Source organism: Anastrepha obliqua, chromosome 3 (genome assembly GCF_027943255.1).
Source record: "Anastrepha obliqua isolate idAnaObli1 chromosome 3, idAnaObli1_1.0, whole genome shotgun sequence".
NCBI lineage: Eukaryota > Metazoa > Arthropoda > Insecta > Diptera > Tephritidae > Anastrepha > Anastrepha obliqua.
Window position 1 is genome coordinate 130,537,024 of NC_072894.1, and position 23,402 is coordinate 130,560,425.

The 23,402-nt window shown below is 37.1% G+C and overlaps 1 protein-coding gene across 9 annotated transcripts in view; it reads left to right on the forward strand.

Annotated features, from left to right (window-relative positions):
* Nucleotides 1–23,402, forward strand: part of LOC129241174 (MOB kinase activator-like 2) — a 117,294-nt gene that overhangs the window by 19,053 nt on the left and 74,839 nt on the right. For 2 of the 9 annotated variants that reach the window (XM_054877370.1, XM_054877372.1), the window contains exon 3: nucleotides 9,480–9,520. The exons of 1 other annotated variant lie outside the window; for it this stretch is intronic. Coding sequence is in view for 2 of the 8 variants with exons in the window: in XM_054877377.1 (XP_054733352.1) it covers nucleotides 8,296–8,360 (65 nt within the window). In the remaining 6 variants the exon portion in view is untranslated. Of the gene's footprint in view, nucleotides 1–8,215; nucleotides 8,361–8,444; nucleotides 8,666–9,479; nucleotides 9,521–11,072; nucleotides 11,563–23,402 lie in introns of those variants that run through there. 6 more of the 9 variants (XM_054877368.1, XM_054877374.1, XM_054877378.1 and 3 more) reach the window with 5 other exon arrangements.

Sequence of the window (23,402 nt, forward strand, 5' to 3'; positions counted from 1 at the left end):
AGTAGCACGCAACTGCAATGCTTCTAACACCTCTGTGCACACATACATACATACATACATACATACACACATACTTATATATTAACTAAACAATCATCTGTACATACAAAATTATTTGCTCGCCTATTAAGTTGACATTCATTCAGTTTCACAGTAACTTGCAACCGATATATGTGCATACACCAACAACAACAAGTGTATCTACAAACAATTTTATTTGCCATAATTTGTGTTGTTGCATCGTGTGTATGTATGCAACAATTGCAGCAAATTGCGCATACAAGCATCTGGGTGACACACATTCACACGCACACTTGAATCTACATACTTGTTCGAGGTAGCGCCTCCCATGGTCCGCAAAAAACATGCATACACATTAGGGCGGGTCGATTTAAAAATCGCTCATTGCTCTGTGAAAATCGTATTCTAGGGGTCAAAATAAGAAACTTTGCCGAAGGAATCATACCTCTAAAACGAATTCTGATGTCGCCTAATTTGGGTCGAACTTTTTAGTTTCTTTTCTCATGTAAAGGCCAAAAATGGTGATATTTTGAAATTATTGTATGGGGAACCCCCCAGGGGAGTTCCAGGGGGTGTGCCACTGGCATGGATGGATCGGCCGTCCAAAGTTAGTGGGGGTCGGTCATACACTTGGACTCGATTGGAGCACTCTAAATGGGTCAAAGTGGGATTTTTCGTTCAATGGGCGATTTTTTTGCCTCCCCACAAATCGACCCGACCTAATACACATACATACACACGTGTACATATTTACCTGCGAATGTTCGTGGCAACGTTGGCCAATGCAGTTGATTATTGCAGATACATGCCATATTACCACTCACACACATACATACAAACACATAAGCACATTTATTAGGGTTTGGCATGTAGCTGCATGCAAATCGCAAGTAACCAATTTGAATGGAACACGAATTTGTTAGGGCGCACAGTGTTATGTGTAGCCTCAATCGCAGAGTTCTAAAATCAGTAATTTAATGCTATTTCATCTCATATGTTTAATCTCCAATAGGTTGTGGGGAACCAAAGACGCTCATTCACATTTAAGTTATTTTCTTTCTCGTGTTACACTGTATAACCAAATCCAAAGCATTGTTGTTTTTTTTTTCAAAAGATTCTAAAAAATAGTTTCTGCCATACTACGTTTTGTAATTTTGCAACTGAGGTCCGTGAGAACAAAAGTTTATCCTTGCTTAGTATGAAACGAAATTCGCTATCACAGTTTCCTTCAATCTGAGGTTTAAAATTTGTTTTTTAAGTGCAATTCTGCGAAAAACTATTTTTCCGAGCATAATAACTCCCTACTTGCATTTCTTAGCATACGTATACAGTGTACTCTCTCTTAAGCGAACACTTAAGCGACTGAAAATTTTTTCCGGATATGGGATTTGTCGGCTTGTGAGAAAAGTGTAAAAAAGTTAATATTATAGGAGGGTTAAGGTGTTATGGGAGGATTGCCCGCTCAAGAGAAAAAAGTAAAAAAAAAATTCTTAAAGATTTGTGGTATGTACTGAAAGAAGTGCCCACTAAAGAATGTGTCCGTTGGAAGAAATGCTGAAAAATTGTAGCATTTTCTATAACACGCAATAATAGTAGTCACTCTTTTATGGTCGACTTACTATCCAATAGACATCCCTCGATAACGCTTTAAATTTGCCAAGAGCAAAAAAAAAAACTACATGTCCTGCTAAACACCTCAATTTGTATTTGGTCTTTATATGCATAGTTATTTAGAATTGCATATCTTTGATTAACCCTTAAATTGATTCTCGGCATATCTATATACAGGGTCCGGCACTCGAAGTGTAACCAACTTCAGGTTGCTCGCACAGCTGATGCCTGTTAGCTAGTACCCACTGTACCAAGTATTGTTTACAAGAGCGCGGAAGTATTTTGCCGAGAGTAAACGCGAAAAAAGAAAATCAGTAATGGATTTCAAACCTAATAGTGTGATTGCATTATATTTGGCTGGAAAATCACAACCAGCAATTGTTCGTGAACTCGAGCACCTTAAAGTAAATAAAGTTTTTGTTTGTTGTGAAGTGAAGAAGCGACTTGAGCGAAATCCCCGACGAAGTGCAAATCAAATGGCGAAAGAACTGAAAATATCTGACCGTAGCATCCGCCGCAAACTGAAAAATGATCTCAAAGTCAAGTCTTACAAGATCCAAAAGCGCATGATTTCACATTAAAGCAGCAAGAAGTCAGACGTGAGAGAGCGAAGGAGTTGCTTCGCTTGGCGAAAACCGCCGATTTCCGAACATTGTGTTTTCTGACGAGAAAATTTTTCAAATTGAGCAATTCATAAACTCCCAAAACGATAAGATTTCTTTGACCGACCGTTCATACGATAATTTAAGCCATCGATTGGCAGCACCTGCTACAGGTAGTGGTTTGGGCCGCTGTAACCGCAGATGGGCGCTCTACATCGAGCCTGGCGTCAAGGTAAATGCGAAATATTATCGGGAAAGTATTCTGGAGGTTGCTTTGAAGCCGTGGGCAGATAAACATTTCGGTGGCAGACCATGGACGTTCCAACAGGACTCGGCACCGTCTCGCGAAGCTTGAGTGAGCCTAGAATGGCTAAAAAACAACTTCCGAATTTCATAACGCCCACACATTGGCTTTCAAATTCACTAGACGCGAATCCGATGGATTATTCTCTTTGGACCATTTTGGAGAGCAAGATCCGAACTAAAAGATTCACCAGTCTCGAGACGCTGAAAAAAGGCATTGTCCGCGAGTGGGCCAAAATACCTGCAACTCACATTCGGGCAGCTTGCGATTCGTTTCTGGACCGTCTCAAGGTCATAGTAAAAGGTGGTCGAGCAAAAGTAAATTGATTCTTAATTTTATATTATTTTCACACATTTTTACTTTGAATTGAATACAAGTAATTTTCCAAACTAAATTTATGGCCTTTTTAATTGGTTACACTTCGACTGCCGGAATCTGTATACCCGTATCATACCTTGATTCCATGCAATATTTAGCGTAAGCCGTTGTCAGGAGCTGCCTTCTTTGAAGTGATCAACGCGCGAATTTGCCATCCGTATAGGTTTCGTAGTTCTATCTGGTATTCATCACCCGAGTATTTCCGATCCTCATCACCATCATCTGGGATCTTTTAAATCTATGACAAGACAAGCCACTACCCATCGAGCTCCACTGTACGAGTATGCGCGGTCAAATCTAAATAAAATATGCGGAACATCCAATTCATTGATCGACTGCCGTCACATGCACCTTATTTTTTCTGGTTTTCAGCAGCGACAGCGAGAAATAAACAGGTTCATTAAATGCATTCGATGATGTTTATTATTTATGACAATCAACTGAGAGTGAGCGCACAAAACGGCAACGGCATGAGGCGCTTCGCTGGTGTATAGCCAACCTACGCCATTAGAAGATAGGTAACATTTTCAATAAAAACCAACAACAATAATATGGCAGATACACGCTAATATGAGAAAAACCTTACAACTACAATATCTGAAATTACATATGTACACACATACATACAGACATCTGAACGTAACAGTCAATTGTAGTTCCTCAGTTCATTAGAAAAATATGCGGCGTAGCAAAGTAAAGAGCAGAAATCAACCAACTGGCTAACTGCGTAAATGATATGGGCACAAATAAGTGACTCATGGCTGCCTGCATAATTAGTCTTGCTGGTGGGGCAGATAATAACGGACATCCCTGAGCGTAAATAGCCGACGAACGCTGTGCTGTTGGTTCTAATCATTTCACAGGCGGCTTCTAATTTTCGTTGATGGTCGTGAAAGGTGTTAAAAGGAAAATGCAGCAAATAAAAGGCAGTGAGTGGCTAGCACCAAGCAAGGATTAAGGAAAGGCTGGCTACAGTGCTGCTTGCAGAGTTACGTAACTGCTTGCACTCTCTCATAGTTCAGCGAAAACTACGATGCGGCAAATGTGGTTTGAAACTCCTTCGATCTTTTGCTGTTGACTCGCTTTTAACGCGCATTGTGCAAAGTTTGTATAAAGTAGGATGTTTATAAGGAAGAGAAAGAGGCTGTAGGGAAAGAGAGGTGGCAAAAATTAACTGGAACAGCTGCTGGGGGCTTAAATTTCTTTGCTGCTGCTGTTTGCTGATGTTGCAACTCCTGCTGCAGCTTTCTTCGCCCAGAAGCTTACAGATAATTGTTGCTATTTTTGTTTTTGTATGTTATGTACCTATTTTTGGCATTTTAGCCTTGTTGATCGATCGCATTGTGCCGAATTGCTTACTGATGCTGTTGTTTATTTTTAATGGCAGGGCTACTTTGCCTTCGCTGGTGGCCAGCAGCAAAGGCACTTGACAGCACTCAAATTGCTTTTTTCTCTCTAATTTTGTTGTTGTTGTTGCTTTGCACGCTGCTCCCATTAAATACCATATATACATATATATAGATGACTTTGTGAAAATGACATCAATTTAATGTTTTTATTTTTCTTCCGCTTTAACTTGTTGTATGTTTGTTGCTGTAATTATTATTTTTGTTGTTGTTATAGCAGTTACAGCTGCTGCTGCTGTTGCTAGCCACCTCCAGCTCGGTTACAGCTTCTACTCGTGCGCGCCTATTATCTATGCCTACACTTGCACTCACACACAACCAACTATTTTGCTTCTCGCAAATCCATGTACTTGGCCATTGTTGATGTTGATGGTGTACGTGCGTTTGTTATTGTTGATATGCAGTATATTTTCTCGCTATTTCATTAAATAAAATTAAGGTGAAAGAAAATGTGTTATTGTTTCTCGTTCGAATAGTTCCTGTTGCCCCCATTGTGTGTCGTGCTGTTTTAGTATAGACCCACATTGACATCGTTGAAGTTGTAATAGCAACAGTAACATGACTAACAACAATAGTAATAATAAAAAATATTAAGATTAAAACAATAGCAACTCAGCAACAGCGAGGCGCGTTAGCTTGAGTGGGGCCCCCAATATATGCCTGCATTCACGCACGCACGCACCCGTACTGGCACAGAGGCTTCCTACTTTTGTACGCCGCCCCAGAAAACAGCTAAACCCTTCAAACAATATAATTCCATAGCAAAGCTCCTTTAACTTTTCAGTGGTTTCGCATTGTAATCGTTTCAATAGTTGATCGTCCGGTAAAAAATAAAGTGAAAATGAGGCGAAAATCACTTTTGTTTTAATATGCAACTTAATGCTTTACACCTCGTAGCGCATTTTTGCGATTTGTGATGTGTTGTATGTTTTTGGTTTTTTGATAAATATGTGCATTTCGTTTCACAAGAAAGTACATTTTTCGGTGCCTTTACAGTCACGGACTAAAATCTGCATACAGTTCATTCATTGCGTTAAATAATTATAGCACAGGGATTTATTGGCAAAAAATGTTGGTTTCTTATATTATTTAATTTTAATAATTTTTTCATGAAAATATACTTCATGCTCCTACAAAAACCAATTTTGTAATGTAATATATAATATATAGACATATATAAATACTAGGGTGGTCCAAAAATGCATGGGAAAAAATTTATATTAAAATTTTTATACTGCCGCCCCCCATAATGGTAAAGAATGAAAAATAAAAAGACCCGTATTTTTTTTTTTTTTTAATCAGACCATATTTAATGGTGCCGGCGGGGCTTTGAAATATCCCATGTATTTTGCATGGGAAAAAAATACTTTTTCGTAGATTTCATGTAAAAACCTGGAAAATGAATATATTTTAACCGGATACCTCAGTTTCTCTTCATAATTGGTCAGGGAATAACAACCAATTATGAAATAATTAATTTTTTTGTATTAACTATTTTTTATAGAACCCCAAAAAGCCCCCATAAAACGAAAATCTAAGAAAAAATCGAAAAACAATATTTTATATTACTTTTATGAAAATAGTTAATACAAAAAAAAATAATTATTTCATAATTGGTTGTTATTCCCTGACCAATTATGAAGAGAAACTGAGTTATCCGGTTAAAATATATTCATTTTCCAGGTTTTTACATGAAATCTACGACAAAGTATTTTTTTCCCATGCAAAATACATGGGATATTTCAAAGCCCCGGCGGCACCATTAAATATGGTCTGATTAAAAAAAAAAAAAATACGGGTCTTTTTATTTTTCATTCTTTACTATTTTGGGGGGGCGGCAGCATACAAATTTTTTTTGCACCACCCTAATAAATACATATATATCTTTACCAAACTTTCAAACTTTTTAATCAGAAATTTTTATAGAAAAATTTCGAGCATGCAGCAACCATCCAAAATTCAGCATAAGATTAAAATTACAAAATTCCATCCAGTAAAACTGAAAACCGTTCGGACATCTTTAGAAATAGGGAAAACAAAGTAATTGTAATCAGCAATGGTTAGGTAAAAAAAGGAAATTTCTTGTCTTCAAACCTTGTTTTTAGCATTATTTTTTAGGTATCTCAAAATTCGCGCCAATCTACCAATACTGACTTCTGTTTCAGGCTCAAGGGCAAACAAATTCACTGGGATACATTCGAGTCGCGTTTCGTTCAAAATGTTGTTTTTTGTGTGTCTGTGCAATTGAAGCATGCCTCTCGTCTTTGCATCTGTCACCATTTCTATTTATGGAACTCAAGCTTTTTTGTGTTAATTTTGTTTCCCATTTTACTTGTCTTTCACAGAGGTTGAGTCCGCAGGCTTTTTCACTTTCGTCGAAAATTCTCTAACTCCGGTTTTAAGTTTGTCAGTTTTACTATTGTACATTTTTAGTTGAGCAAGTGTCAGCTGTCAGCCGGTATCATTAATGTGTCTGTCCTTTTCTGCCTTGCTCAGCTTTTTCATCGTACCTACATATCTACTTGTACATAGGTGAACACATTTGTACCCATGTACAAATGTAGACCAGTAAATAGTCATATGGTCATGTATTTATGTGTATTTGTACATATATTTAGCACTATTGTATTAATGGTAATCTTGACTCTTTGGCTCGTTTGCCGTTAATCTCTTTCTTCATATGATTTTTCTTTTTATATAGCTTTTTTTATAGTTGTAACCATTTATCTCATCTTTTTATGGGCACATAGTAAACGTTATTTTGATGGTTATCATAAAATGTGTGTTTCTTTTCATTGAGTAGTGAATATTAAAAAAAATTGTGTGGGGAAGAAATATGAGAATTGATGATGCAAGAAATGTGTAACAGTTATTTGTATATACTTAAATGTGTATGCATATGTGCGACGAAGTTTTTATGTTCAATAATGATAGCTTTAAGTTACCTATCTGAAGAATTTTATGTTTAATTTTAGTCAGGTTCATTTTGTAGTATTCCGGGTTTTAAAAGCTATATTTTCGTCCAAAGTCCCTGACCAAAATGCGCTCAGGTTTCAGTATTCTGTGGGTAGTTTTTCACTATATACTCGTTTGTATGGGGAGCAAAAATATGTATGCAAAGAAAAAGTTTGCAATTCTGTAGCGTATTTTGAAGTTTTGCTTTATTTAGCAAAACAAGAAAAAACAAAAAACCAAGCAAATCTGCGTGCGCTATCACGTGCTTTACGAGTATTGATCGCGCGCTTAAGGCTTTTACAAATCCCCAAGAAAATCATTGCTTCTCAACAACTCTGTTTTGCACACACATGTGTAGGTATGTACATATGTATGTGTGTGAAATCCCTACATAGCTCAGAGAGACAATGGTAAGCAGCAATGCAGTGAACGGTAAAGCTAAGCACAGCAGCAGCAAGGTAATAATGACTACAATGATACACAACTGCAGTGAAACCATATGACTAGGCCATTTGATGTGGCCAAAGCTGTAATACGAGTAAAAACAAACTAAACAAGTGGTCGCTGCCATTTACTGCCTCACAACAATGCATGCACAGCTCTCTTCCGTTCTCCCATAAGTTGCTCCAACACAGTTACTTTCAATGCACTCTCTGACTCTCACTCTGTGTATGCGTGTATGTAGAGTTTTGATTGCAGTCAGCTAGCCAGTAAGTGGAGCTGGAATGGATTTCTATTTGTATGCAAAGTTTCTCTGTTTTTTGTTGCTGTTTTTGTGTTTTGTGCTTGTATTTAATATTCCAGTGGCGTTGATTCTCTAGTTGCTGCCCATGACTCGGTTCTTGGTCGCACAGTGGCACCACTTTTCTTCTCTATTTATTTATTCACACTACAACGGCAATGCGTTTCCATTTGTTTTTATAATTTTTATTTGCTTATTTCTGCCGTTTTGTTAAGTTTTAGAATTCAATTGTTGTATATTTGCGCTATAAAAGTTTTGGTGTTTATTGTTGCTGTTATGGCTGCAGTTTTCGCCAAGTGTAGTTTTGTAGAATTAGTATGTGAAACGCGTTCCGTTGATGGGTAAGTAGCTGATAGCGACTGGCAATCAGGAAAGAAGGAAGAGTCCATTGGCAAGTTGGTCTTACTGGTTTTCTTATTGCTTAGAAGTGGAGAAGCGGCAGTGCCTGAAATTTAGATTGAGACGGCAATGGAAGTGATTGCAGTCATTATGAAGCGAATGACAAGCGAGTTGGATTTGTGTGAAAGCACACGAATATGGTGGTTTAAAGGTCCCGAACTTCATAAGAATAACATGAACAACATTACAAAATTTTATTTTTTGGAAAACAGTGGGATACGATGGCATCACATAGTTTTCTGCAGAGGTATTTTAAATCAGAAATGAAGTGTTTGAAAAAAAAAATTATAAATGAACCTAAGCTTCTACAATAATTACGTATATATCCATAATTAGTTGAAAAATCTCTATTTCGACTTTCACGGCCAATATTAATGGTTGTAGTTATTATGACTGGCTTATTTCGTGTAATTTTTAACTGTTTTTAAATGTAGTATTAAAGTAATTGTATACATTTTGTTTCATTCACTTAGTTATTATTTTTTTGCAGTATATTTATTAATAGTTATCCCGGTACAAAATATTGATCTAAGCACCGAATAAAAATCTCAACTATACCCCGTGTCAAAACTATAGCATCTACATTTTTACTAGTTTTATGTTTTTGTTTGTTTGAATGTTAATTTTAGTTTTTTTTTAAACTGTAGTCATAAAAATCCAGGTTTCAAATTTTATACAAAATTAGAAAAAAAAATCGCAGACATCATCACAATGAGCTTGAATATAGTGTACATACCAAAAATATTTTTAGAAATTTTAGTTAGAAACCGTGGAATTGGTATGTAAAGCTTTTGAAATTTTAAAAAATTGGAACAATATAGTGTTTTGTTTGATAATGAGTTATAATTTTATAAAAAAAGTAATGAACATTAACAAAAAAAGGAAATAAAAAATATATAAATAAGACAAGTAAAAATAGTCTAAACTTATCAATATATTGATTTGCTATAGTTTGTCGTGGGATCTATGTATCTGATAGTGGCTATTTTTACGTCTTATTCTTTTAACAACATAATTTCCTCTCAGTATTTAAGTAATCACATTTTCTTTCTTTTTTTCAGGTACGTAAAGATTCTTTCTATTGATTTAAACACCGAAGTGGGTAAGATATAATTTTTGTGATGAAAAAGTCAATATTAAATAAAAGTTAGCCATTTTCCTCATTTTCCTGGTATTAAATTTTTTAGCTGCTCTTTCAAAAAAAAAATGCCATTATATTTCGGAAAATTTTACTCAATAATAAGGAATAAATTGCAGCATACGATTACTTTAATAGAATAATAAAATAGAAATAGAATATACACGTTGGATAATGGAAAGGGGTTGGGGATTTATACAGAGCTCCCCCTACTTTTCATGCCTGTTCAGCTTTTTAATTATAAGTACATAACATTTTTGCCGAATAAACGAATAAAGTGTTCTGCTTACTCGTATTTCTCACAGAATGAAATAATCTTAACAGAACGAAATAATCGACTCTTCGAATGAAAATAATCGACTGGCCCTTAGAGGAAGTTGAGCATAAAATGGAGGAGGAACTTCATAGCAAAAGAAAATCTGTAGTAATGGAATAGTACTCGAAAGTGTCTGGAAAAATCATCAATTTTGTACAAAGTTAAACTTTGGGTTATATGGTTTTTGCTGTAGTAAAAAAATAGTAGTTTGTTTATAATTTTGCGGCATACATAGGTGTACGATTTAATAGTTGTTAGGGCAAGTCGCCATTTTCGAGATGGCATGTACCAAATGGGCATTTTGGCTTTTCGACAAAACTGTCGCCCTACAATCTGTGAAGATCTGCAAATATTTGCTGAAACACGCATTTTTTGCAGATGAGGAAAGGTTTTAACGGCTGGACTGCCCTTGGCTACTCTGCTTTTTTGCAACCGAAAAAGGAAAAAAAAACTTGGGAGGCATAAGACAAATATTTGAGTACGAGTATTACTTGCGATATTTTGATTTACCAATCCGCTAAAATCTGGTTCAAGATAAGTCAATATGAAAAATCAAAAAATTATGACACGATACAGAATAGACAAAATGCGAGTTTTTTTTTTTTTTAAGAAGACGAAACCTTGTTATTTTCCTTTGTTGACTCTCAAAGAAGTCATTTATAAATATATAATATACTTACTATATACATAAGAATAGGATAAATATATATAGGATAAATTTATAGAAGCCATTGGCAAGAGCTCTTTTGCGATAGTGGTCACCTTAAAGCAAATTACAGCCTTTTCCTAAAAATATCAAAAAATACCCAAATTAATATTCGCTTCATTCAGATGTACAAAACATAAAAGTTTTAGAAATCTCTAAAAGTTTGAAAATTGTAAAATTATCCACCAAAACATTTATAATTGTCTACCAATCTCTTTATTATTTTGCATCACTGTACGTCAGCGCTCCAACGTCATTAGCAGAGCAGCCGCAGAAGACGTTGCCATAAATAGTGGCGAGTGGCGTCGCCGTCGCCGTCTCAGTCACCGTCACTGCCTTTGTGTTTGTGTTTAGACGATGACGGCCATAATGTTGCCGATACCGATGCTAAACCAACACCAACGCAGTACCGAGTGGCTGTCGGATGGTTATTGTGGCTGGCTAGCGGCTGGTTGTGATGATTTCCATAGTGGTTGCCATCGTCGTCGTCGTTGTCGTGGCCGTCGTCGTCAGCACAGTTCAGTTCAGTTGTTCAAAGCCAAACATTTTTGTTTGTTTCAGTATGAAAATTTCTTTTGGACGGACTGGATGAATCCGGTAGTAGTGCGTTCGCTTTTTTCAGTTTGGTCGGTCGGTCGTTGAGTCGGTCGGACAGACAGTTGGACGTTCGAACATTACAGGCCTGACCTGTTTCACTGTTGTGGCTTTCGAACGCACAAACGACAATTTACGCTTTGAAAAGCGGTCTGCCGTGCAGAACGTCTATGTGACAAAACAACAGAGTGACGACAATACTTTAGTAAAGTGCAATTCGAACGCTTTTTTGTGAAACGTTCTTCGTGTGATGTGAGAAAAGTGCAAACCAGATGTTGAGTAGTGTGCAAGAATTTGCTGAATCGGAAGAAAATTGTTAAACAGTCACAAAATTTGTGAAATTCGACGACTTTAAAAAAGTGAGTGAGTCAACTTAGTGTGTTTTCCAAGGTGTGTTTGAGTATGCTAATATGCAAACAATCCTCGTCATCATCATCGCCATTATCGCCCTCATCTTTCAAGTCATTTGAGAACCTGACTGGAAACGCTGCTTCCTTCTTTGCACAAATATTTAGATTTTAACTTTATTGTCTAAATTTTGTTTGTGTGTATATGTATATATTTTTTTATTTAAATTGTGACCACTACAAGATCTCGAATTTCGAGCTTGCTCTTTGTACGTGTGTGCCTGTGTGTCGAGCAGAAGTTGGCGTAATTGTGTCAGCCACAGGCGTTCAAGCGGTTCGCCTAGCTGGATAGCGGGCTGTCAACGGGCCAGTCAGGAAAGGAGCAAGCAGGAGCCAGCCAACATACAAAGAAATGCACTTGAAAACTCTCCTTCAATCAATAAATACATTTGCACTTGTGCATACATTCAAATGCTTGTGTGAACACCTATACATACATACGAATGTTTAAACGATTGAGCGCCACTCTCGCAGTGGGCAACGGCAATTCAATCCAGTCTGGACTAGACTCGATTGCTGCTACCGCCACTGCCGCGTTGCTTGCAATTGTAAGGCACTCGGTCACATACGCCATCCGTCACTCAGCAGCAACCCATTGGAGAAGGCAATGGCGTTGATGGCACAGTAATAATCGTATCCATTTTCGTTCTTGCTATCGTCGTTGTGGACGAGGAAGCTGGCTCTGTGTGGTGGTGTCTGTGGAGTTTACAGGAAATTAGATATTCACCAGTGCGCTAAGAAATGAAAGAAGCACAAATTTACGATTTACGATTTACGTAGCTTTCGTAGGATGCGGCTGGTTTCGGGCACACAGCCTCAGCGGGTGGAAGCGGTTTAAAGCGATAAAATCCAATGGCTACTCAACTAAGAATCTGCATACAGCTGGTAATGCCGGGTAGTTTGAACAGCAAGTAACAACAGCTTTCCATTACTTTACATCATTCTTTTGCTGCGGATAGGAAGTGAGGAATAAATATTCGTCGGAAATGCAATGAGTTGTAACTCAACGGCTAACACACACCTTCAACCACCATTTTGTGTACTTGTGCCCACAATAAGGTTGGTTGCTAGGTTGTGGTTCTACCCACAGGTACATGCATACCGACTTGCCACTTAAAAATTGATTGAATTGCACAGATATTAAATAACGTCGCCTTTGACGTGTTTCCTTCAAATCACCATCCACTTGTTCAAGCCTCATGTACGGCAAGTTGGCGAACTGGCTGTCATTCATGGCAGTGCATGGGGATGGCGTACTATGTGTGTGCGTGCGTCTGTGTGTGTATTGGATTGTTTGTCGAGGAAACGGATTTTTCATTCCTCTACGAAAATGTATATTTCATCCTAATAAAAATTGTGTTATAGGCGGATGTATTGGCTGAGTTTGGCCGATTGCTGGGGGCGCAGGGGTGGCAGAAATTCGAATGCATGTCAATGGAGTGTCATAAAGTGTGATTGAAGTGAATATTTGAAGGATGAAAAATTGCTATAAAAAATTATGAAATGTGACGTAAAGTGTGGAATGAGAAATAAAGTGATTGGATAAGCATTAAATGGTATTTGTAATTAGGGTACCAGATTTGGGTAGATAAAAGATTGGAAAATATTATACGGTGAAGGACAGTTGAATTGGGGGTTGATTAACTGTAACACAGGGACCTATTGACGAGCCGTGACAATTTATTTATTTTTTATTTATTTTAAGCATTTTTTTATGAAAATATAGTTCGTTTTTCTACAAAATCCTACTTTTAAACTTCGTGCAAATTTCAAAAGACATATAAAAAAATGTCGGGCATTCGTTATAAATGTTGAAAAGTATGACTAAAAGTAAGAAAATTTGATGAAAAGTTATTAAATATATATTAAATTAAATTAAGTTGTGTGAAATTAATATTAATTTTTAAATATTCACAAAATTTTAAACTTTGTAGGAGAGTGAACTAACTGTATATATTTTGATAAAAAAATATTCAAATTAAATATGATACAAATAAATTGCCAAAATTGTCAAAAAGCCCGTGCGGTATAGTTTTTCAAAAAAACACACGTAAAATTCAGAAAAATGCATGAAATTTTTATTTAAATCGATAGTACAGTCCATATAATTTAATGTTTGAAAATTATTTCATGCAAATGTTGACCGCGACTGCGCTTCAAATGGTTCATCCGCTTAGTCCAATTTTGGCATACTCTTTCCAATGTTTCGGCCGGCATCTCACATATAAATGCTTTAAAGTTGTTGCGTTAATTGAAGCAGGCTTGTCTGAATAGACATGAGCTTTAAGATAGCACCACAAAAAATAATCTAAAGGCGTTATATCGCACGATCTGGGTGGCCAATTGACAGGTCCCGAACGTGAAATAAAATGTTCACCGAACTCGCCTCTCAACAAGTCCATTTTTACGCCTGCTGTGTGGCATGTGGCACCGTCTTGCTGAAACCACATGTCATGCAAGTCAAGCTCTTGCATTTTGGACAAAAAAAAGTTGGATATAGTTTCACGGTAGCGCTCACCATTCACAGTTAAGTTACGATTCGCAGCATCTTTGAAGAAGTACGGTCCAATGATACCTCCAGCCCATAAACCGCACCAAACTGGGACCTTTTCTGAATACATTGGTAGCCCTTGCAATTCTTCTAGCTGATCTTCACTCCAAAATCGAAAATTCTGCTTATTTACGTACCCATTGATCCAAAAATGAGCTTCGTCGTTGAACACAATTTTTCGACTTTAAACTTTCTTAACAAAACACGCAGTTTTGTAATAAAATTCAATGATTTGCAAGCGTTGTTCGTTTGTAAGACGATTCATGGTAAAATTATAGACCAAACTGAAGATGTTTGACAGTGAAACAAAACATGAAACGTGCGTCGGATGTTTAAACCAACTGTTTAAAAATATAATAGCTAAAAAATCACCCGTTAGTTGAGGTGTTTCTGGCCTTCAAGCAACGTGCCTGCTCAAGACGGTATAAAATGCTTATTTGCGCTTGCCACCTTTACACAAAATATTTGTCAGGCTTAACACACAGTGTAAAATATACATTCCACAACTGCCTATCGGCAATCAACAGCAATTTTCTGCAAAAAGCTCCCTAAAATTTCTGTTTTTTGACATGAAACTAAGAACGGCCCTGATTTGTGTGAAAACTTCGTTAATTGAAGTTAGATTGACTTTTCGTACCTTGCGAAGAAAAGCACCACGCAAATGTTTTCCATATTATTTTCGTTCTATGCCATCTCCGGGTCGGCAAGTGAACTGTACGAATGGCATTCATTCGCATTGACAGCCACACAATCATTAAGGAATAAAAGTGTAGGCCAAAGAACGTTTGCTTTGCTTCGACAATTGTCAAAAAATAATAGAAATGTACTGCAATGTATGAAAGTTGTTCAAATAGCAGCTTTTCTGCACTCGCTTGAAGCCTTTGTCGGCCTTTGACATTCTACTACTAACTTCTATAGAAATTTTCAAAATAACGCAGAGCGAAAAAGAGCAAGCCTGCATTGGACTGGAGCCTTTACATTTCGATAGATTTGACGTAGATGAAGCGTTAGAGTTGGCTCGCACACAACTGGCATCACAACGTTCTGAGTATTGCAGCAAATGAAATTCATACCTATCTAAGGCGTACAGTGCCTCACCAAATATGTGTTCAATATGACAAAAAGTCGCTTCTTCATAAAAATTGGCTTCTTCACAAAAATACACATCTTCAGATAGTGAACTCATCCATCGTTGCATGACCTCGAAGAAAACCTTTAGTGGAGCACCGATGTATAGTAGGCAGAGTTTAGTGATGCTAAAAGAATAGCAAAAAACTTGCGGAAACAGTCATGTCACTGTGTGCTGGAACACAAAAGCATAAAAAAGAATACACGCGCTGATGTGTTAGAGAAAACCTGTGCGACCCACTTTTAACTTTCATTGGAACTGGTCTTTGGCTGCTCGAAAGAGCATCCGCTCTTGATTTTTATGTAATTTTCATTTGTGATCCTTGGTTCAGCTCGCTTTTCGGGATTTGTTATTCTTCACTCAAAAATTATGTCTCTTTTGCTTCTTTTTTTGTTGTTAAAAACTCGCAGTAGCATTCGCCTTGATTGGCGTGATTTTTCTGCACGTGTACCATATTTTCTCAATATATCATATCAATTTTTTGGGGGTATCCATTGAAGATTTCGAAAGGATAGATGAAAAGTGACTGTTGCCTGGTCATGACTGAAGAATTCGACTAAAAAACAAGGTTGTCTTGGTTTTAAATTAATTTCGAGAATGTGTTTAAGAATCTAATTGGCACTAACTTATTAAAAACCTTAAAAGAAAAAAAACGTTGAGAATAACTTAAGAAAAAGAGTAATGATCTGAGTCCGGGGCTAATATTACCTTCGTGCCTATAATTTAACTATACCGTGGTTTTTATTTAATCATCTTATGTTAAGGTGCTTGCAACATCAACCTGTTTCAGAGGCTATGCCGCTTTATGAACTAACTAATCGATCTATAATATTATAATATAAAAAAGTAGGCATTTGTAATGCTTCTAACGGCTTAGCTTAATAAATTGAATATTATGTTTGAACATTTGCGCTGGAAAATATAAAATTCCCACTCAGCATAGTTCATATTAAAGCGCTTTCCGAAAGCGCAGCCAAAAGAATTAAGAGTTCTCCAAAAATCATTTGGCTTTCCGCCTTTTACACCTTTGCGAGTGAGTAAATAAGTCTGAAATTAAAAAGTAGGTGACCCCAAAAACGAATTGTACCGAAAAACGTGCTGTGAATTGAAAAGTCTTGACAGTTGTATTTGGTTTACTGCTGCAGATAAACACTTTGCGTTTAAACAATTTTAAAGTGTAGTTGTGTGGCAACAATTTATCGAATGCAGCAGCGTAGGAAATACTTTATTTCGTATTTAATTTATATTTGGTTTACTGCAGCTCCGTTTTGTTATAATTTACTTGGGCGCTCGAAAGAAGATCTTTTTAATTTTAAAAATTACAAAGAAGCCACTAAAATGGCATAGTTTATATTTTTCATTTTGCCTGTCACATTTACTCAAACAGAAAATTAATTTATGTTTATTATCCACTTTCTTTAGACTCTCCGTAATTATTTTCGCAAATATCTTTTAGGGCACGCGTAAGTGCGTGTGTGTGTTTGTAGAAATGTTAAAATCGATTTAATTTTTCCCTCTTCAGCCGTCACAAAGAAATGTGTGTTTATTGGAAACTTTCTTTGGGCTTAAAAAAAGAACAAAATTACACATATAATCGAGATCGTTGGGCGTCTGGTATCGGCACAAAAATGCTATAATAATAATACCGAACAAATATTTAGATATTTACTATCTTTCCTATGCTTTGGTATTTATTGCATATTAAACCCCATTTTAGTTACAATCGCGCTGATTTTTTGCTAACTGATTCATCGCTTGGCTGACTGCTTGCATGCCTGCTTCACTGCCTTAATGACTGACTGTTGGCCGCAAGGCAGGGCTGAGATTTTACGCGCTGTGCTTGGCGTTTTCACTGCCTACTCAGCGATTTTCCTCTACCTTTTCGCATACCTACACACATACAAACATACATATTCAACATTTTTCCCATTCTCTTCATTTTGTGTGTGTTGCATTTTGAATTAGTTTTTCGGTTGCTAAGCGGTTTCATATTCAGTTAGTTTACATCGATTTTTTCTCCACAGCTTCTATGTAGTACTACTGCTAATATTACGACTGTAATCGTTGTTTCTTGCTAATAATATTTTTCTTATTACTCGTATTAGTTTGCTGCAACTGTTATTGCTGTGGATTCTGCCGCGCTTGGTTAGCGCTCGGTAGCGTTCCTGTTTCGCTTTTGCGCGACCAAGCAAAACGCTGCGGCCAACCAGCAATCAACCAACTGTTTGACTAACTGGCTCGTCTCGCTAACTGATTGACTGACTTGTTCGCTGGCTGGCTGCCTGCCTGACAATTAGAATTGGAATAATGGCACAACGCAGCTACAACTGCTAAGCTGACTGCCAGCAACGCGATAATAACTAAAGCAACCACAACAAAAGTATTGTTGTTGTAGCTAGCGACAGCAGCAGCAGCTAAAGCAGCAAAATTAGCGCTGCGAGCAACTGCAGCAACACTTCGCCTATGAAAATAAACATTTCTGCTTATTTGGCGCTGTTATTTGCTGAGTTGTTCGTGATTTTCCAGTGCGCTTGCTGTAGCTGTTGTAGCGGTTATTTGTGTGTGGGGGAGTTTCGCGTTGCATGCTCTTTGATTTGCAGTCATTTACACACGTCAAGCAAACTCATTCTGTCGATCAGTCGATCGATGAGTAGGACAGAGGCGCGAACTGGCGTACTGGTGAACCAGCGCCAAACAAAGGGCATTGCTTCGATCTTTGAACATTGCAAGTCGACAGCGGGTGGCTAATCGCACCCACCACTCATTCGTTGTTTACCACTATATAGTTTATAATGTCACCCCGTCACTCCGTCCGCCAGTTGTGCAGTCAATCGCTTATTGCTCCAGCCACTCAACTACATAGCCGATTTGTTGCTTTTCCATTACATTCACGCTGACAAGCATTCGATCGTTTACTTTTTATTATTTGTTTGTTTGTTTATTTCTATATCTGTCAGTGTGTTGATTCTTGCGCCTACATGTCAGTCAGTCACTCAGTCACACGCTCCAAGCTCATACGAATCGCTGCTCCTCACTCTGCGCTCGCCCTTGGATTATCGTCGTTCGCTTGCAATCACCGCCTCTATTCATGCGCCGACCGATCATCTGTGCGTTCCACTACCCAGGCCAGCACTACGAGCTGGCACATACCACCTGCCATGTTGCAAGTTTATTCGCTATGCACTCGTATCTCTTTGCTATATCTAACCGCTAGCAACACTCGTTTGCATTGCACTCTGTGTCATTCTACGTGCTCCGGCTACGATTCCGCAGCGCTTTTTTCTTTTGATCTTCCCGTCGGCTCTTTTTTGTAGTGTTTGCTCTCTTTCCATCGCTGTTTCCTTGTTTCTGTTACTTGCGGCACTGTTGTGTCATTAGCGTGATATCTTTTGTGCGAGTATTTTATCTTTCCGCTACCGGGCATAGAAAAGATCAACCAACACTGAAAGTAAATTAAAAGACTCGTTGTTATGTTTGTTTGCTGGATGCAAAGTATTTCTTAAAGCTTAGTTTTTGTTTGGATTCTGCTAGTCGATTTTTGCTGAACATTCTGAGATTTTTCTGAACGTTTAGTTTTTCTATTCTATTCAAAGTAAATAAGACTTCAAAACAGCTATTTTTCGTGAGTTGTTATATCTGACGTGACTGTTGTGGAGCCAGGGAAGAAAAAATAATATTGATTTTAAACTAATTTCGAGAAATGTTTACTAATCATATTGGAACTAATTATTTAAAATGCTTCAAAAACAATTTCCTTCCAAATAGTATGGTGGTAAAAGGAAAAAAGTATAAACAACTTATATCTATTGACCTTCAGACAGTTGTTCGAGACTTTCGAAGATTGGTTTGCCCAGGGTTTACATTCTCTCTTTCCATAAGGCAGGGCATTCACAGAGCAAATGGAAAATCGTTTCCTTTTTCTATGATTGTTTACAACTATTCATCTGATGCCCATTTTGGCTTCTTGTTCCCCGACTGACCGGAAGCCAGTTATGACTGCCTTGAGTCTCCAGGTGTCCCGTCGTTTCATATTTATCAATGTTGACATTTGTATGAAGTTGTAGGTGAGCCATAACGATTTGCTAATTTCGCATGTCGTCTCGTCTCACCATCTCCGCCTCTCCATCCATCTAACTTGGGAGCTCTTTTTGATGCTTGGACAAGACCTCATTTAGTTTGTGTTTGTCTTCCATATTAATATCCACGGATTCGGCACGTGAAATAGCAACATAGCGCCGTGTTTCACTAAGAGGTCCGCCTTTTCGTTGACGCCGTGATCCCTGATGTGCAAGTACTGAGCGCAGGTTTTGGCTCATACACTGCTGGTCTTAGGTTAGACGTACGTTTAGTTGCATACAACTTTGCTTCATATTTATTTATTAAAGGACGATAGAAAAGAAGTTGAAATGCAAAAACATTTCTTATTTAATTATACGTTAAATATAATATTCAAATGATTATACATATTTAACAAAATTGTGTTTTTCAAACATTTTCTTAAAGCTACTCAAAATAAGGCGAATTTTTCTTGGTCATTAGAATAGACGCTCTTTGCTTTTTAATTTTTATAAGAAAAGTATTTGGATTTTAACTTAATTTACTATTTGATTTATTTGAAAAAAAAAATAATAAAAATTTCAGTAATGAGTACTGCCTCCTTTGTTAGTAATAACTTCATAAATCCGGTCCTTTATAGAATGATACAAGGAATCTATGTAGTTCAAGGAAATCTCGCTCCAAGCACGTTTAATATCTGCAGTTAATGTTTCCTTATCTTCGTATTGCTTTCCTCCTTCGTATACCTTCCGTGTTAGCCAGCCCCAAACATTTTCAATTACGTTAAGATCTAGAGAATATGGTGGCCAGGTCATGATATTAACGTTTTGACTCGAAATAAAAGATTTTACTACTCGAGAGTTATGAATAGGAGCATTGTATTGTTGAAAAATCCAAAGAATTGGCCCCAAGAGATCTTTTAATTCTAGAAATACGGACTCCAACAATGTTTTGAAGCGATCGCCGTTCATCTTTTGATCGACAAAAATCAAGTCAATTGTTCCATTAAACGTGATAGCACCCCACACCATTATTCCCCCTTCTCGGCTATGGTGGCGACTTAAATATAGCTCATCTTTCCGCAAATCGTGATAATAATATTGAAATCCATCAGGGCCATCTAAATTAAATCGTTTTTCATCAATAAATACAACTGAACGCCAATCATTTAGTCGAGTGTCTGATTGGACAGTCCACGTCGTGTATTCTTTCGCGAATTGAAGCCGGTTTTCTTTGCGTATTGCATTCAAAGGGGGTTTTTTCCTAATTTTTAGACGCTGCAGATGTTCTGCATTTCTGATCGTACGCTGAACAGTTGATAAGCTTGCTTTTACTCCGGCCAATTCCTTGATCTTAGCAGCAGATTTAGTCGAATTCGAAGCAATTCTAACAATTTGGCGTACTGCTTGTTTTGATAGTGCCTTTTTCCCCTTTGAAGTTATTTCCATATGCCTCTGAATCCTTTAAATATCTGTCAACAGTTCTGGAGCTGCGATTTATTTGTTTGGCAATGTTCCGATTGGACACTCCTTGCGAGTGAAGAAAGTCTACTTTTTTACGTTCCAATAAGCTCAAAGCGGCAGCTTTTCCCATTTTTTTCTTCAAATGTAGCTCGAATACACTTTATTTGTTTATTTTTGATATTTTTTCAATAGGAAAGTTTACACTTGTCCACGCAATACGAAGAAATTTAAGCTGCGTCTAATTCAATGACCAACCGAAAACCAGTGTGATTGCCATAGAAATTTCTATAATCTCCGAATGTACAGTAATTTTTTCGCAAATCAACCAGCTGTCAGCATTTTTTTCTCGAACAAGATTCGCACTTTGATAAGAAAAGCATTTTGGACAATTAGAACAAGCATGATAATAAATAATTGATTTTGTTTAAAAAAAACGATGGTGCGTTTAACCTAAGACCAGCAGTGTATAACGCGGAGGACAGTGCGACAATCATCAACCAGCCTTTTTGCAAATGTGGATCCTTAGTAGAACTTATTTCGTGTGTGCTGGCCGAACGTCATATTCACAAAAATACTAAGTCTTAAAGTTTTTAATTTACTTTTCCTTCCCAAGTTGTTTGTTAAGATATTTCCACTGTCCTCAACAGCAACGGCCTATCTTGTACTAGTGTGCTGTTCGCATCGGTACCATTAATTATTATTATTTTCCACCAATCGTCAAGCAACCAGCTGGTTGGTCACATTTGTACTCGTACAAAGTTTTTTATGTTCTCAACTCAAGTTTGGTGCGTTGCGGTGATTTTCGAACGGACCTCTGCAACAATCGTTGTCGTTGTGTGTGTTGTGTGAACAAAATACAGACCGACCCATAGGCGCCTAGCAAGTCGAACCTGATCGTGTGATCATATGCACGCGCAACCACACACACACACACGCATACAAATATATAGATATAGAATTAGTGACGTGAAGAGACGGCAATTTGAAGCGCATTGAAAGCAATTTGTGTGAGTGTGAATTTGTTGTTATTACTTTAGCCGCTCCTCAAGATTTGTTGTCTGACCTTTAACGGCGAGTAGCAACAAAAACAAGTTTGGAACATACGATCGTGCAGGGAAGTTGTTAGCTGGTTCCTCTTTCTTTGTGCTTTATTTAATCTCAACTTAGTTACACGTTTGATTATTCTTATTAATATTTTATTAGTGCGTAAATGACTAACTAACTGGTTGAATGACGACTTGTTTTGAACATTTCAAGAATTGTTGTTAGTACAGCGAATATGTTTGCAATAAATATTGTGTGCGTGTGTGTAAATGCGTTGATGCTGGCAAAAAGTGGCGCGATCGCACTTAGAGATAGGCGCTGTTGTTTTTCTTTTTTTACTTACAAACGTACATATTCACAGTAAATCTGTGTTTTTGTTTTTATTAGAGTCTGCGAGGCGATTCAGCTGGTTTTGCTAAAAATTAACAATAATGAAAAGTTAGAAAAACGAAAGAAACAAATTATTATGTGCTGCAGGAGTTTTTAATTGAAAATGTTTGAAATGCACGTTAATTTAATGCTTTTATTGAATTTCAATTTCTAAGTCTGTCTAAGTCTTTCCGAAAATCATTAGTTTTCGTGAGAAAGATCGTTAATCAATTTGAACTTTAATTTGATACATTAAAAGCAAACAAATCGCACAAAATTAAAACCAATCAAAATTGAAATGCACAAGATTTGGTGGTCAAGACTCGGCGGCCTGCGAATGGCTGATTAGCAGAGTGGATTGGCCTCCGCTTTAATGTTCCTTTCATATATGTATTTTTGTTCATGCGATTTTAGTTTTGATTTTTGTTTTCATCTGCGGCCAATGTGCGCATTTTCGGCTCTTTCCGGCGCAAACGGTGGTTATTGAACTTGCTGAAGGTTACCGCGCAACAGCGCCGTTGGCAAATTACCGCTAAGGGACACGTCAGATTCGTCAACCAAACGGTTTGCCGTTTGACACTGCTCGTACTTCCTCAGCTGTCACTCAAAAAGCAAGCAATTGCAAAATTTCAAATTTTAATTTTACTTCATGAATTCGAAAATCAATTGGTGGAAATGGCAGACATTTTAAATTATTTGAACTAGCGAGCATACGACTGCAATCTGGTAAAGTTGTAAAATAAATTGAGGCAAAGTGAATTTAAACCATTTAATTTTGCGCCGTTGGCTGCACATTCACTCATTCACTCGTTTACTCAACCGACAGCTACTATTAAATAAACTAAAAGTTTCGCGCGAAAATAAATGCTATGCTGCTGCGCATCATAAAAATAGATGGGCTTAAAAGGAAATTATTGCGCATAAAAAAGCAAATAAAATTAAGAGCACGCACCATTTGAAAAACATCGCAAATGTAATTTTTTATTTCTATTTTTATTTTTTGTCGATTACTTTATACAGTGCATCACAAAGGTTTTCGGACAAATAGTTTTTGGTACAGAAAATACCATCAACGTTTTCCAGTTTGCATTTATTATTCAAAACCTTAGTCTATTACTGCGTTCTAACTTTTTATTGAAACGTATAAATTAGTTAAACTTTTAAATAAATATCAAATACTAATTAAATAATTTGGTAGGCTCTGATCACAA